This window comes from Eurosta solidaginis, chromosome 4, assembly GCF_040869045.1.
Source record: "Eurosta solidaginis isolate ZX-2024a chromosome 4, ASM4086904v1, whole genome shotgun sequence".
In the NCBI taxonomy this organism is placed as follows: domain Eukaryota; kingdom Metazoa; phylum Arthropoda; class Insecta; order Diptera; family Tephritidae; genus Eurosta; species Eurosta solidaginis.
In genome coordinates this window covers 39,946,491-39,960,353 of record NC_090322.1, presented here as the reverse complement: position 1 = coordinate 39,960,353, position 13,863 = coordinate 39,946,491, and the positions used below count along the sequence as shown (strand labels likewise).

The window sequence follows — 13,863 nt, the reverse complement described above, 5'->3', positions numbered from 1 at the left end:
GACAATTGCATTAGAAAAACTATAAATTGTGCTGACATTCTCTTGGGTATTATAGTGCTTTTTACGACAGGCATACATGCCACAGGTATATTTTAAGCCCCTAACCCGCTGGGGTTACGACAGTTAGTTCCTCAGGCAAAACTTGAAACTGTGCGCCATTATTTTTTCTAGGGGTCTTTTTGTAGTCTTGATTAGCAATGTATTACTCCCAGAATAGGAATACGAATCGGAATAGAAATAGGAATAGGAATAGGAAAAGGAGTTGGACTAGGCATAGGAATTAGAATTAGAATTGGAATAGGAGTAGGTACAGATCAGAAATATGAATAGGAATAGGAATATGAATAGGAATAGGAATAGGAAAGGAATGGAAATAGGAATAGGAATAGAAATAGGGATAGGAGTAGGAGTAGGAATAGGAATGGGAATAGGAATAGGAATTGGAATAGGAGTAGGAATTGGAATAGGAATAGGAACAGGAATACGAGTACAAATCGGAATAGAAATAGGAGTAGGAATAAGAACAGGAACGGGAATTGGACTAGGAATAGAAATAGAAATAGGAGTTAGACTAAGAATAGGAATTATAATTAGAATTGGAATAGGAGCAGGTATAGATTAGAAATATGAACAGGAAAGGAATAGGAATAGGAAAAGGAATAGAAATAGGAATAGAAATATATATATATTTCTAGGAAAAGGAATAAGAATAAAATTAAAATAGGAATATGAATAGGAATAGGAATAGGAAAAGGAATAGGTACAGCAATAGGAATAGGAATAGGAATAAGAATAGGAACAGGAATAGGAATAGGCTACACCTCCCAGGGGCTTAATGGGTCATCTCCGTAAGCATTATGAGGAAATACGGCACCTGAGAAAACAGCCGCCTGAAGCAAAAAAGCACAAGCAGGTCCTCAGTTATATCCACAAACAGGCGTCGGACCTCTATGTCGGGAATTGCCCGGCGAATCCAGTTCTTAAAGAAAAATACTCGCAGACTAGGAACGCTCTCTCCCTAGGGAAACGCGCGTCACTCTAGCTCAACTTCGATCTAGATACTGTAGCAGCTTAAACTCTTACCTATCCAGAATCAACTCCGACATACAAAATATTTGTCCTCCTTGCAATGTGTCCCAACATGACACCAACCATCTCTTCAATTGCAATGTGGAACCAACGCCTCTAACACCCCTCTCACTATGGTCCATCTCTGTTGAAACTGCAAGTTTCCTTGGACTCCCGTTAGAGGACATTGATGACAATTTGTGACCGGTCGCACCTATTGCATAGGGCGAAGCACTGCTACAACAACAACAACGAATATAAGTGAAAATATGAGTATGAACTTAAAGCATATATAATTAACTGTTCCACATTATGGAAAATTGCTTTGACATTTAAATGCTTAATAAAACGTTTTAATTAACTGGCATTTTTACGTCATTAAAAATGAAAGTAAATTGTGCCACGCCACTTTTAATAACAAAGGCAGCATTCATAAATCGAAAATAATACTCATCTTAAAGCGGAGGGAAGCGTTGATATTAACACTTTCTCGAAAATAAGACCGAAAAAAACTACTTAAATACGTAATTACAACAACTACTTACACGCAGGTGTGTTTCTAAAGTATACAAGTCATAATAGCAACAATTTATAAAAGCGTAATTATAGGCAGCTGAGGTTAACTCATCAGCAAATCACAATGGAATGCAGAGGAAGTAATCCAAAAAAAAACTCAAAGGGGATTTTTAACTTCTTTTTGATAGAAAAACAGCTTAGGTATAAACGCTGAAAATATTTGTTCATATTACATACATATATAAGATGTTCAATTAAATGTTTTGGAGAGCACTTGCGCATGCGCAACACTGGTGTCATTTAAGCGTGCTACCAAGCGTGAGCCGAATTCGGCGAAATACGGCAGAGAACTTCAATTTATTGCTAGCAAAAACATGCATAGTTCAAGAAATTAATGCTAAGGTGAAACTTTTCAGGGCGCACGTTTTTTTTTTTTTCTTTTTTGTTTTGGGAACAATTTTTGGGATATGAGTCAAACATGTTTTTGACGGTAAATCAATCATGCTTTCATTGCATTGAGGAAGTTATGTTTAGAATTTAAATTTCGTAAATGAGTTACAAGGTTTGACTACTTACCTTACATTTTCTTCTACTTTCCTTTTCCTGTGCCTTCTCCCTATCCTTCTAAGTCTATTTACACTTTCCAATTTTGTTTTTCCATTACTTTCTCCTTTTCTTATCTTCCTCTCTCCATTTGAACTTCTACACCCCCTTATACTTCTATCTCTACTTCTAGTTCTACTTCTATATCTACTTTTCCTTTAAGTAGATACTACTGTTTCTTCTGTGAGTTACAAGGTTAGACATACTTACCTTAGCTTCTCTTTTACTTTCCTTTTCCTACGCTTTCGCCCTAACCTCCTTCTTCTATTTACACTTTCCACTTCTTTTTCCAATTCCATTTTTGTTACCTTCTACTTTTCCTTATCCTCTTCCTTCTATTTGAACTTCTACACCTGCACCTACTTCTACTTCTACCTCTACTTCTAACTCTACTCCTATATCTACTTCTTCTTTTCCTTATACTTCCACTTTTAATTTTACTTGCTCTTCTACTTTCACTTCCTCTACTTCTATTTCTACTTATACTTCTCCTTCGCTCCCTCCTTCTTATTTTCCTTCGCCTCCTCCTTCTTCTTCTCCTTCAACTTCTTTTCTTCTTTTCCATATTCTTCTTCTTTTTCTTCATTTTCTCCTCCACTTCCTTATTCCTCTTATTCTTTTCCTTCACCATCTCCATCTCCTGTTCTTTCATTTTTAACTTCCCATTCCCCTTCACCTTCGCCTATGTCTCCTTCTCCCTCTTCTTGTCCTTCTTATTTTGCTTTAACATCTTCTTGTTCACCTCCTTCTAAATCCTTTTGTTTCTTATCTTTCCTATTCCCATTCTTCTTCTCATTCCTCATTCGTCTTCCATTTATTCTTCTTATGATTATTATTCCTTTCCTTCGCCATTTCCTTCTCCCCTTCGTTCATCTTCTACTTCCCATTCCCATTCACTTATCCGTCTGCTTCTCCCTCTTCTTGTCCTTCTTATTTTGCTTTTACATTTTCTTTTGCTCCTCCTACTACATCCTTTATTTTTCTTATTCTTCCCATTCTCCTTCCCCTTCTCAATCCTCTTCTCATTCCCCTTCGCTTTCGCCTTCTTCTTATTCTTCCTCTTTTTATTCTTCTTACAATTATTATTATTAGTTTCTTCTCCATCTCCTTTTCGTTCATCTTCTACCTCTTATTCCCATTCACTTCTCCGTCTCTTTTTCCCTATTCTGGTGCTTCTCCTTTCGCTTTAATATCTTTTGCTTCTCTCTTCTATTTCTTTTTTTCATACTGCTTCTGGTAATAAATCTTTTCCTTCTTCCCATTCTTCCTGGGCTTTCGATAGTTCATCCCGTCTTGCGCTTTCCACCCGACTAGAAGTCTTTACTTTCAAATGAATGTTTTGTAAACACCACGGAAGATGTTCGCGGTATTCACAAAAGCCTGTAATTCTTTCAGTAGGCTGTCTTGCGGCGTCTTTTTTAATCTCTCGTCTGCATTTACTCTAACCTCTGTTCTCTCTGGATTTCAGAAGCAGTATATAGTAAACAATGACCTGTCCATCCTGCGTGCTACGTATAAGATCCAGAGCCTTCTTAAAATTGACCAATCTGATTTCAAGATAGGAAAGATGAATGTGGTGGGAAGTGTTGCAATGATTCCCTAGCTCCTAATCCACAGGACAATTTGCATTCGTAATGGTAAATAGAATATTTTTGCTTTTCAGTCAATAGCACTAGCTCCATTTTAGGGTGATTTGCCTGATCCCGTTCTACCATGCATATCATAAATTGTTTACAAAAGGTTGAACAGTCATTGGCATAAATCTTACCTCATCACTAACTGAATTTACAGTGTATCCTACTGATCTCGTTCTCTCTGACTCTTACTTACGATGTTGGCTCGGTAGCTCCTTTAGTTGCGTGATGAGAAGTCAATGTTACTCCTAAATATGGCCAAAAATATTACGTTAGCAAACATAACTTTAAGGCCTCGTGACAGCTTTGACTTACACAGTCATGTGGCCATAGCATTGTATATAGGGCAAACGAACTTCAAACTGACTGCAAATACGTATTGGAGAAACTTGCATACCGCGTTCACGTTCGTAAAGGAATAGAAAGTAACGAAAAAGTCGATGAGTTTGCAAAAGAGTGTGCAACACTCGATGGAACGACGGTAGACGTCCCAATAAGTTTAGGAGAGATCGATGGATGATAAAAAATGCATATAATATATCAAAGAGGATTAGGTGCAAATCATACGTCATTATACCAACAAGTTTGCTCATATATCTACAAAGAGAAGACTTTAGGTTCACGATGGCCGTATTAACTCGACTCGGTGTCACATGCTTATAAGTTAAGCTTCGTCAGAAAGAGCATATGGTGTTGTTGTTGTAGCGATAAGGATACACGCCGAAGTCCTTGGGGAGTGCTATCGATGTTGATGGTCCTTTGCCGGATGCAGATAGGGTACTTTCCGGCAACAAGCATCATTAATGTACTAGCATGACCATCTCGGAAACGAATTGGTATGACCACATGAAACCTTTCAGGCCATCCCGCCCTCCCACCTTATAGATCCATAAGGAACATGGGGTCGCCAGAGCCTCGGCTGTTAAATAAACAGGATGCGCCTCGTGTGAGTGAGGTTGACAATTGGGTTGGAGAATATATAGCTTCTCCAACCCGCTGGCAACTGCTTAAAACGGTTGTGCTACACAACTCCTTGAATAAATTTGGTATTTTAGTCGCTTTTTACGGCAGACATACCGGCAGGCGGTATATTTTAAGCTCCTTAACCCCTGGGGTGAATTGCTAAATTGCTTCTAATGAATTCAGCAGATGTAGAAAGTGCGAGCTGCAAGAAGAAACAGTTGGGCACGTCCTCTGTTCGGGTCTTGCTCTCGCGAGGTCTAAAATCCAGGTACTACGGCGGCAGAGGTGCCAGATCTTGAGGCAGCAATAAAGCAAGTTCCCGGAAAACTTCTACTATATGCCAAGAGAACGGAATTATTCTATAACATAAGTCCTGGTAGCTGATTCAAGTTTCTCCGTTTGACCGTCAAACAAATTCAGTTAGCACTATGAACACATTTAGTCCATAAAATATTTGTCGTTTGCGGGTTTTATGACCTAATAACTGGGATTAGTTTTTAAACAGATAAAAATTTTTGGAAAGAGAACACTGAAGCCCCAAACTACTTTAGAGCAGCCCTATTTCTTTGCTGGATTACGTCAAAGCTCAGACTATCGAGTATGAAGTAGGGATGAGACAATTTCATTTGTTTTGTTTTTAAGTAAATTTGATTTTCAAATTTAAGTCCCCTTCGAGCTAAAAGTTTAGGCAGCAAAATTTAGCTTCGGTTTAATTAAAAATTCGTATATTACAACACAACAGTTTGGATCTCAAGCAAACTTATTCCAAATATCAAAATCTTCGCCAACAACATTTTCCCAAACTGCTGCCTCCAAAATGATGTCGTTAGAGATCTTTTGGGATGAATACAAAAATGTTGCAGTAGACGAGAAACAGCGTAATGTACTCATACGTGATATACCACAAAAATGGCTGCTGCGTATCTGTGAATATATGGTGGAGCACTCATTTCGTCCCAATCGCATCTTCCAACACTTAGGTATACTCGATATACCAAATGTCGTTGATAATTATCGACGCATTGTAATGCATCTGCTACGCGACGAATGTAGTCTTATGGTAATCGATGTGAACACCGAAGAAATATTGGGCGTAGCCTTGGTCAAGCTAATGACGAAAGAATGGCGTTCATGGATCAGTTGGTTACAGCTGTTGGATATGACATCTTTATATGGTGAATTTATGTTGCTGCAACGTATGCTCGTGCTCAAATACGACAATGAAAATTCCGAACATCATATCGATAGTTTGCATCTCTTCGAATATTATCTAAAACCCGAACTGTCCAATGATAACATCTTTATGTCAAAATTTTTTAATAGTATTTGTACTACTGCACGTCATATGTTAATGTCGCGCGTCTCTTTTATAGCAGTTACGCTCAAAGAGCAACAACAAGCTGAGTTGTTTAATTTTGAGACACTCACTTTTCTCATTTATTCGCTAGTAGAGCATCAGGGCGTGCGTCCGTTTCAGTCATTGCGTGATATTGATGAAATGTATTTGATATTGTATGAACGTCAGGTGAAACCGTTAACGCCATTCTACCGTATGCCACCGCCAGATGCGTATGATGAGGCAGATCGTTTGAAGCATGAGCCGCATACGGCGCTAAAGGATAACACGGACGATGAGAGTGTCAACTCAGAGTTACATAGACCGGTTGTGTCGACACCACTAAAGTAACGAGCGGAGATGGTACGGTGTTCTTCAATGGATAGAGAGGTTTTAATTTGAATAAATCTTCCATGAGTAAAAGTTAAATTTAAGTAAATAAAGAAATTCTAATAGCAATGTTGAAGTTTATACAACAGCGAAATTCACAGAGGGTGCCAGTCCAAAGAGATGATTTGCCCAGCAGATATAATGAGATGGCTTGAAAATACATGGAGGCCCGGTCCAGCATTGCAATAGAGTATATAGTGACAGTATCAGAACGAACTCTTTCGTACCACCGAAGCAAACGCGTTGATTAAGAAGTTAGAATAGCAAGCTAGATAAGGTCATGCGACTAAAGTCGATTTAGTCGCCACTACTTTGTATGCGATCCCTTTCAGCATGCATCAATTTCGTCATAACTATAAAGGCCATCTTGTTCACAGCAGTCCAACAATCTATTTGTCCGCACATTCGGGGAACTAAATTCCTAATGGAAGGCTCCTCTTCAAAAAATCTGTGTACAGAGGGTCTTTCGCCGTGAAAACGAGGACAGTGAAACATTACATGTTCTGCGCTTTCCAATTCGGATGTACAGTGTGGACAGAAAGGATCCTCCTCTATCCCACGCTTATGTAGATATTCCTTGAAGCCGCCGTACTTGCGCAATATCTGTGTGAGGTGGTAATTTAGTTCGCCGTGTTTTTGCTCATACCGTTCCTCTATATTCCAAACTAGCATGAAGGTCCAGCGCCCTTTTCTCGATTCTTCCCACCGTGCACGCGACCTAAATATTGTTCGTGACCTTCCTCTTGCCTTAGCGTATTCAGATGGTTGGCTGATTCCAATGACATGCAGATCGGTCATTTCATCTGAGAGTAGATCTACTGGGATTTTCCTGGATAAAACATGGTTCGCGTCGTCGGACACCGTCCTATAAGCACATGCTACTATATATCTTTTTGGTGGACCAGTTTAGATCCGTGCCATATTGGTGCTGCATATAATATTATAGAGCTGGCTACGTTGGATGATAGCTGACGGGTAGCTTCGCCTAGGCCGCCGATGTTGGGCATTATTCGTGTTAGGGCTCCACTAACTCTAGAAACTTTCCCCCCACCGCTCTAAAGTGCTTCTTAAAAGTTAGTTTTGAGTCAATGATTACTCCTAGATATTTCAAGGATGGCTTTGATTTTTTTTGATAATCTCCTATGGTTAGGACTAACTTATCCACAGTCCGCTTTGAGCCAAAACCACTTCTGTCTTATTGCTAGCCATCTCCGACAGCTTTGACCAGATATGCGTATCGGAGTTGAATATGTGATACTACATGTGGTTGGTTGGTTGGTTGGTTGGTTGGTTGCTGTGTTGCCCATCGACTAAAGATGTGAGCCCAAGTAGCGTATGAGAGCGTCATTTTGATGCACTTTCTCCTAGAATCAATTACTGTTGATTTTTAGTCGGACTAATCGGTGCTCACGTCCAACCATTTGGTTCGGTAATATATCTGAAGTTCCGACAGTATATAACAACTCGTAGTTTTAAACTTGTTATGTGCTAAAAAAGGGGATTCGTACATGCAGTGCACAACTATTTTTTCGCAGCCTTTCTAGACAAATCTTCTGAAAATGTTGTTAAAAGTGATCCCCATTATCTAACCATGCGGGCACAGCGGCTAGTGTTCCGTGATTGTGGCAGTGGCCCTACATGTTTTCACCCTTTGACCTCTTCAGCAGGACCTCTGTTCTCGTACCATCGTAATTTGGCCAAGTTTGCAGGGTTATCTTGCAGGTGTGCTAGTAGTACCAATTGGAGACCACTGAGCTTTGAAACTGCTAGATATGCTTCTGTTGATTGACGTGAGTAGATGATCAATTTCGAATGCCTCCGCAGCATAGCAACAGTGTCCCTATCTTTGCGAAGTGCGTCTGTCATGTTGTTGCTCTCAATGTTTCTGTGACAAGAAACTCAAAACAGCATGAAGCGACCTTCATGTGGTACTTGTATCTAGACAGTGCCGTGATGTTACCAGTGCGTTTATAATACGCAATGCTTGGAGACGAAATAACCCGAAAATTACACTGAAGATGGCACAACGCCAGCACTGTTTTGTCTACAAACCGTATTTATCAAGGGATGACCTCCCAGGACCATAAGGAGTCATCACTGCAAGCACGAAGAAATTCGGCACAAAACAATTGAGCTGTTTAAAGCAGATGAGCATAAGCACAAAGAGTCGGACAAGTGTTATGCAGAGGAGGAAAGCAGACCTCCTGCACATTTGACCAACCAGATTACGTCCTAGCAGTCCTCAACGAACCACTTGCTTTCTCTGATGAACTTGAGTAGGAGCAAAAGCTCCACCTTCGCAACGACTGCTAGACTGTCAACAAACCGTGTGCCCAGAAATCTGAGTCATCTTGTTTGCAGTCCTGAATATTGGCAGAGAAAGTGATTAATTGACTCCTCCATGTCATCCTGACATCGTCTGCAGAAGGAGCGTGTTGGTATGCGCCACCGTCGGAGCATTGGCGCAATAGTGAAATGACCTGTGATAAGTATTCTCACTGCAGATTTGCTTAGCTTGAGAGCGAAGTTAGTTCCTTTCTAACCCAAACATGTCCAAAAGGACCTCGGCACTTCGCAGCTATTCCGATTGGTGCACAGCAAGTCTGTTGCCCTTATCTCAAATTCCTCGTTTTTGGTCAGGAGATAGCCCAGCAGTAATTGTACGGTGCCGTCCGCCTAGCTTATGTCCATTTCGGAACCTTTCCTGGCCATCTCATCTGCAAATTCATTACTTCCATTGTCACTGCGCCCACAAATCCAGCAAAGAGTGATATTCAGATGCACTATAGACGACAGAAAAGCTTGGCACCTCGGCATGATATCTGACGTTATTGCATTAGATTCTAAAACCTTTATAACGGGATAGCTGTCTACAAAGACCGTTACATTGGTGTCTACGATACGGTACTATCATGGGGCAGTCTAGCTGGTCTCTCAATGGAAGACACTGCATGAGTCAGGAAGTCAACAAGTTTGAAATTTTTGCTAAAAAGAGCAAGAAAAAGAAAATTTCTAGAATTTGAAAAAATTTGTCCAAAATTCGAAACGCAAATGCACAATGGTTATGATAATTTCGAAAATCAATTTGTTGTTGTGCTTTATTTTATTTGTGTGGCAACGAACGCATGACTGACTGTCTGTCTCTCTCTCTTCTTTTGTGTAGCATTCGAGCTGCTAATGAAGCCAAAGAAAAGTCTGCGTTTTTTGCTTGAATGATAATGGCAGCATCGATGATGATGGTAATGGTTATGTGGACTAAAACATAAACTCAATTACTGATAATTACTTATATTTATTATTGCTATGGCAGCGTAACTATGAGATGAAAATATTAACGATGTGGGGGAAAAATACTAATGGTGTAATGGAGACAGTTCAATGAGGTGGAATTCTTTATTAAAAATTTGGAGAATCATTCAATAACACAAAGGAACGCATTGACAGAGTCTTCAGAATTTGTGACTGGAGTCAACTAAACTCCGATTAGGTGGACCAAGCTATATCGCGAGCTCTGATCTTTAAACTTATATCGATTGCGATATCCAGGGGGATAACGTTCTCCCAATACGTTTTTTTAGATTACAATCTACCGTGAGGTGAGCAAATTTATATTATCCAGCTGGTTTGATGGGTTAGTTGGTTGTGAAATAAAAGGTTTAGTTAGGTTATGTTAAACTGGTCGATCAATTAGGAACTCACATAAGCTGAATGTGTCCAAAGTGTTACCACAATTTGTTTTACCTCCAAACGTTATAGAATATTTCCGTCATCTTGGCAAGCACTAGAAGCTTTCTAGGACCTAGCTCAATTGCTGCCTCGATATCTGGCAACTTTGTCGCCTCTAGTAGCTTTAGCTTGGAGCTCGGCAGCGCAGGAGACGAGCACAGAACGTACTCTTCCTGCAGCTCGCACTTTCTACATCTGCTGTCATTGACGAGGTCCTACTTTTAAGCAAGTGACACTAAAAGGCAGTGTCTAGTTAGGTATTCTCTCCTTAGAGGTATGAGCGAATTGTGAGTCTAACATCGTAGGATATGCACATGATCTTAAAAATTTTGAAGCCGCACGCTTTTGTCCACGCCTTTCCTGCTTGATGGATCATATGCAAATCCTGTCGTTTATTTTTTTTTTTTTGATTTATCGCAAAAAGATTAGGACGTGAAATAAAATGGTTTCCAAGCCACCTAGGAGGGCACAGACTTTTCCCCGCCAGAAAAATTGCAGCTACTACCTGAGATTTTTTGATCAACACCAGTGGGCAAGTGCAGAGAGACGGCTTTGCAGGAACCTTCTCTGCCTTTCCGGCATCAAGAGCCATGCCACTGTATTGGCTAAACGTTTCATTGCATGCTAAGAGCCTACGGTGAACAACATACGAAACGAGTTTTTTGAAATGTAAAACCTCCTTCGAATTTTTGAAGGACTAAGGGTTGCTAATAAAAACTACTTTTCTTCGCAATGTCATCTGTCATTGATTATTCCCAACAGATAACAGTCCTGTCAGGACACAACCAAACATTCAATTGCTTATGAGTTGTGCCGTCTTTATGTCGACATGGCGCGAAGTTCGCATAGTATCGCGAGATGTTGTGGAGGTTTATGGCTAGTTCGTTTGCACGGTCCCAGCAGCTCAGCTTCCCGGGATATCTCAGAGCTCTGACCAGTCTGTCGTGAATGCACTTATGGTACCTCTTTCGAGCCGACGATTGGGGAGCGCAATGGCTGAGTACATAGGGCAGGGTCTCCAAGACTCTTCAGCGTTTATCCGCATCTATTAGCGACTTCTGTGGGGGCGTTCAGCGGTAGGATGATTACGCGTGTCCGGCGTGTATAAAGAGCCAGCCGCAGAGGCGGGTGAGTATTCCTGTTCGGAGAAAGTGATTCGATTCTGGGGGTTTCCTTGTCCCGTAGTCTTTGTGTTGGTTTGGTTTACTTAGCAGTCATCTCGTAGTACTGAGTAGTTTATGACACTGACACAAATAAGACCAGATATTATCGTTTCTGACTCGTAGGACAAAATAACTAGTATATTGGCAGTATTGTTTGTATCGAGCTGTACATAAGCCATTTTTGATCCATACGTGGAAACTGAAGTACAAGCTTGCATTGAAGAATGCTTACTTACTTAATTGGCGCTTAACCGTCTAAACGGTTATGGCCGTCCAACAAGGCGCGCCAGTCGCTCCTTCGCTCCGCCAACCGGCGCCAATTGGTCACACCAAGGGAGTTTAAATCGTTTTCCACCTGGTCCTTCCAACGGAGTAGGGGCCGCCCTCTACCTCTGCTTCCATAGGCGGGTTCCGATAGAAACACTTTCTTGGCCGGAGCATCATCTTTCATTCGCATAACATGGCCTAGCCAGCGCAGCCGCTGCGTTTTAATTCGCTGGACTATGTTGATGTCTGCGTATAGCTCGTACAGCTCATCATTAAAACTTCTTCGGTACACGCCATCGCCAACGCGTAGAGGTCCATAAATCTTTCGAAGAACTTTTCTCTCGAACACTTCCAAAGCCGCTTCATCTGCTGTTGTCATGGTCCATGCTTCTGCCCCATATAGCAGGACGGGTACGATAAGTGACTTGTAGAGTATGATTTTCGTTCGCCGAGAGAGGACTTTACTTTTCAATTGCCTACCTAGTCCAAAGCAGCATTTATTGGCAAGAGTGATTTTTCGATCGATTTCAGAGCTGATGTTGTTGCTAGTGTTGATGCTGGTTCCCAAATAAACGAAGTCCTTTACTATTTCGAAATTATGGCTGCCAGCAGTAGCGCATATGCGCTGACTCTTTGCTCGATGACAGCAGGTACTTCGTTTTGTCCTCATTCACCATCAAACCCATCTTTACCGCTTCTTTTTCCAGTTTGGAGTAAGCAGAACTAACAGCGCGGGTGTTTAGGCCGATGATATCACTGTCATCAGCATCTGCCAGTAATTGCACGCTTTTATAGTATATTGTTCCAGTGCGGTTAAGTTCTGCAGCTAGTATAATTTTCTCCAGCATCAAATTAAAGAAATCGCACGATAGGGGGTCACCCTGTCTGAAACCTCATTTAGTTTCGAACGGCTCGGAGAGGTCCTTCCCAATTCTGACTTAGCTGATGGTGTTGCTCAACGTCATTTTGCACAGCCGTATAAGTTTTTCGGGGAAACCAAATTCAGACATAGCGGCATATAGGCAGCTCCTTTTCGTGCTGTCGAAGGCGGCTTTAAAGTCGACGAAGAGGTGATGTGTGTCGATTCTCTTTTCACGGGTTTTTTCCAAGATTTGGCGCATTGTGAAAATCTGGTCGATGCTAGATTTACCAGGTCTGAAGCCGCACTGATAAGGTCCAATCAGCCGGTTCACGGTGGGCTTCAATCTTTCGCACAATACAATTGAAAGGACCTTATATGCGATATTAAGAAGGCTGATTCCACGATAGTTGGTGCATTTTGCAGTATCCCAGGCATAGGAATACGGGTCAATTCAACTGAAATTTCTGTCAATTTTTATCCATTCCGTTGATTTTACCAGTATTTTTCTTTCAGTGTGAGCACAATTTTGCCTAACCTGATGTTGGCGACACAAGAATTGGATCCTTCTCAAATATGGACCACAATCTGAACATATTTGGCAGCCAAGTACACTAATTGGCCTTATGAAGTTAGTGGAGGCGTACCAACGTCACAGTATTGAATTCAAGATTGTGGAAAAGGCCCTTGTGCACGTGCTCCACTATGTCCGAAAAAAAGCTTTATAAAACGGAACCACTGCATTTTCTTGAATTGGTATCTTGGGATAGGTACTTATCACGGACCTTTATTGACCTCTGTTCTTTTTAAGCGTGAAAACGCATCAAAAATACCAAATTTCCCGTATTGTTATTATTTTCTTAGCAGAAATAAACAATTTAGGTTTTCAAATCAACTCGCACAGTTTTGACAGCTTCTTCCTAAATTATTGAAGTGCTGGAATGTTCCAGTGGAATATTAGTTTAGGTACCTAAAATTTAGGCGAACTCGCACCCAGCCTAAATACAATAAACTCTACATTGTTAATCAGTTATACAGAGCAGGCCAATTTTGGGCAGTTGTTTATTTTGCATCAATGGTAATCTGTTGAGGCTATCTTAAATTGAAAATAATATTGTGTCTCAATTCAATGCGCATACCTACATATGTACATATGTACACTATGGAGCAAAACTGAACACTTAAGAATCAATTTTGCTGGTTATGTCATGCACAAAACGTAGTGTTGTAATATGATAGAAATCAACCAGGCTATTAGCATTGCCATTGTTTTTGGTGCAAAAATTAATTAATAAACAAAAACAACAACAAATGCATTTAACACAATTCGTCTTTAGG

General features: G+C 40.7%; 2 protein-coding genes across 7 annotated transcripts in view; one reads left to right on the top strand and one right to left on the bottom strand.

Moving 5' to 3' along the window:
* The window catches only part of LOC137249625 (uncharacterized), a 76,357-nt gene that overhangs the window by 16,803 nt on the left and 45,691 nt on the right, over positions 1-13,863 (bottom strand). The gene's annotated exons all lie outside the window — the stretch shown is intronic.
* Positions 5,602-6,471, top strand: LOC137248483 (uncharacterized). Its single transcript, XM_067779408.1, has one exon. It carries the CDS (start codon positions 5,602-5,604, stop codon positions 6,469-6,471), a length of 870 nt encoding a protein of 289 aa, XP_067635509.1.

Excerpts from the sequence above, each read along its gene's own strand:
- LOC137248483 (XM_067779408.1), top strand. The coding sequence starts at position 5,602 with ATGATGTCGTTAGAGATCTTTTGGGATGAATACAAAAATGTTGCAGTA.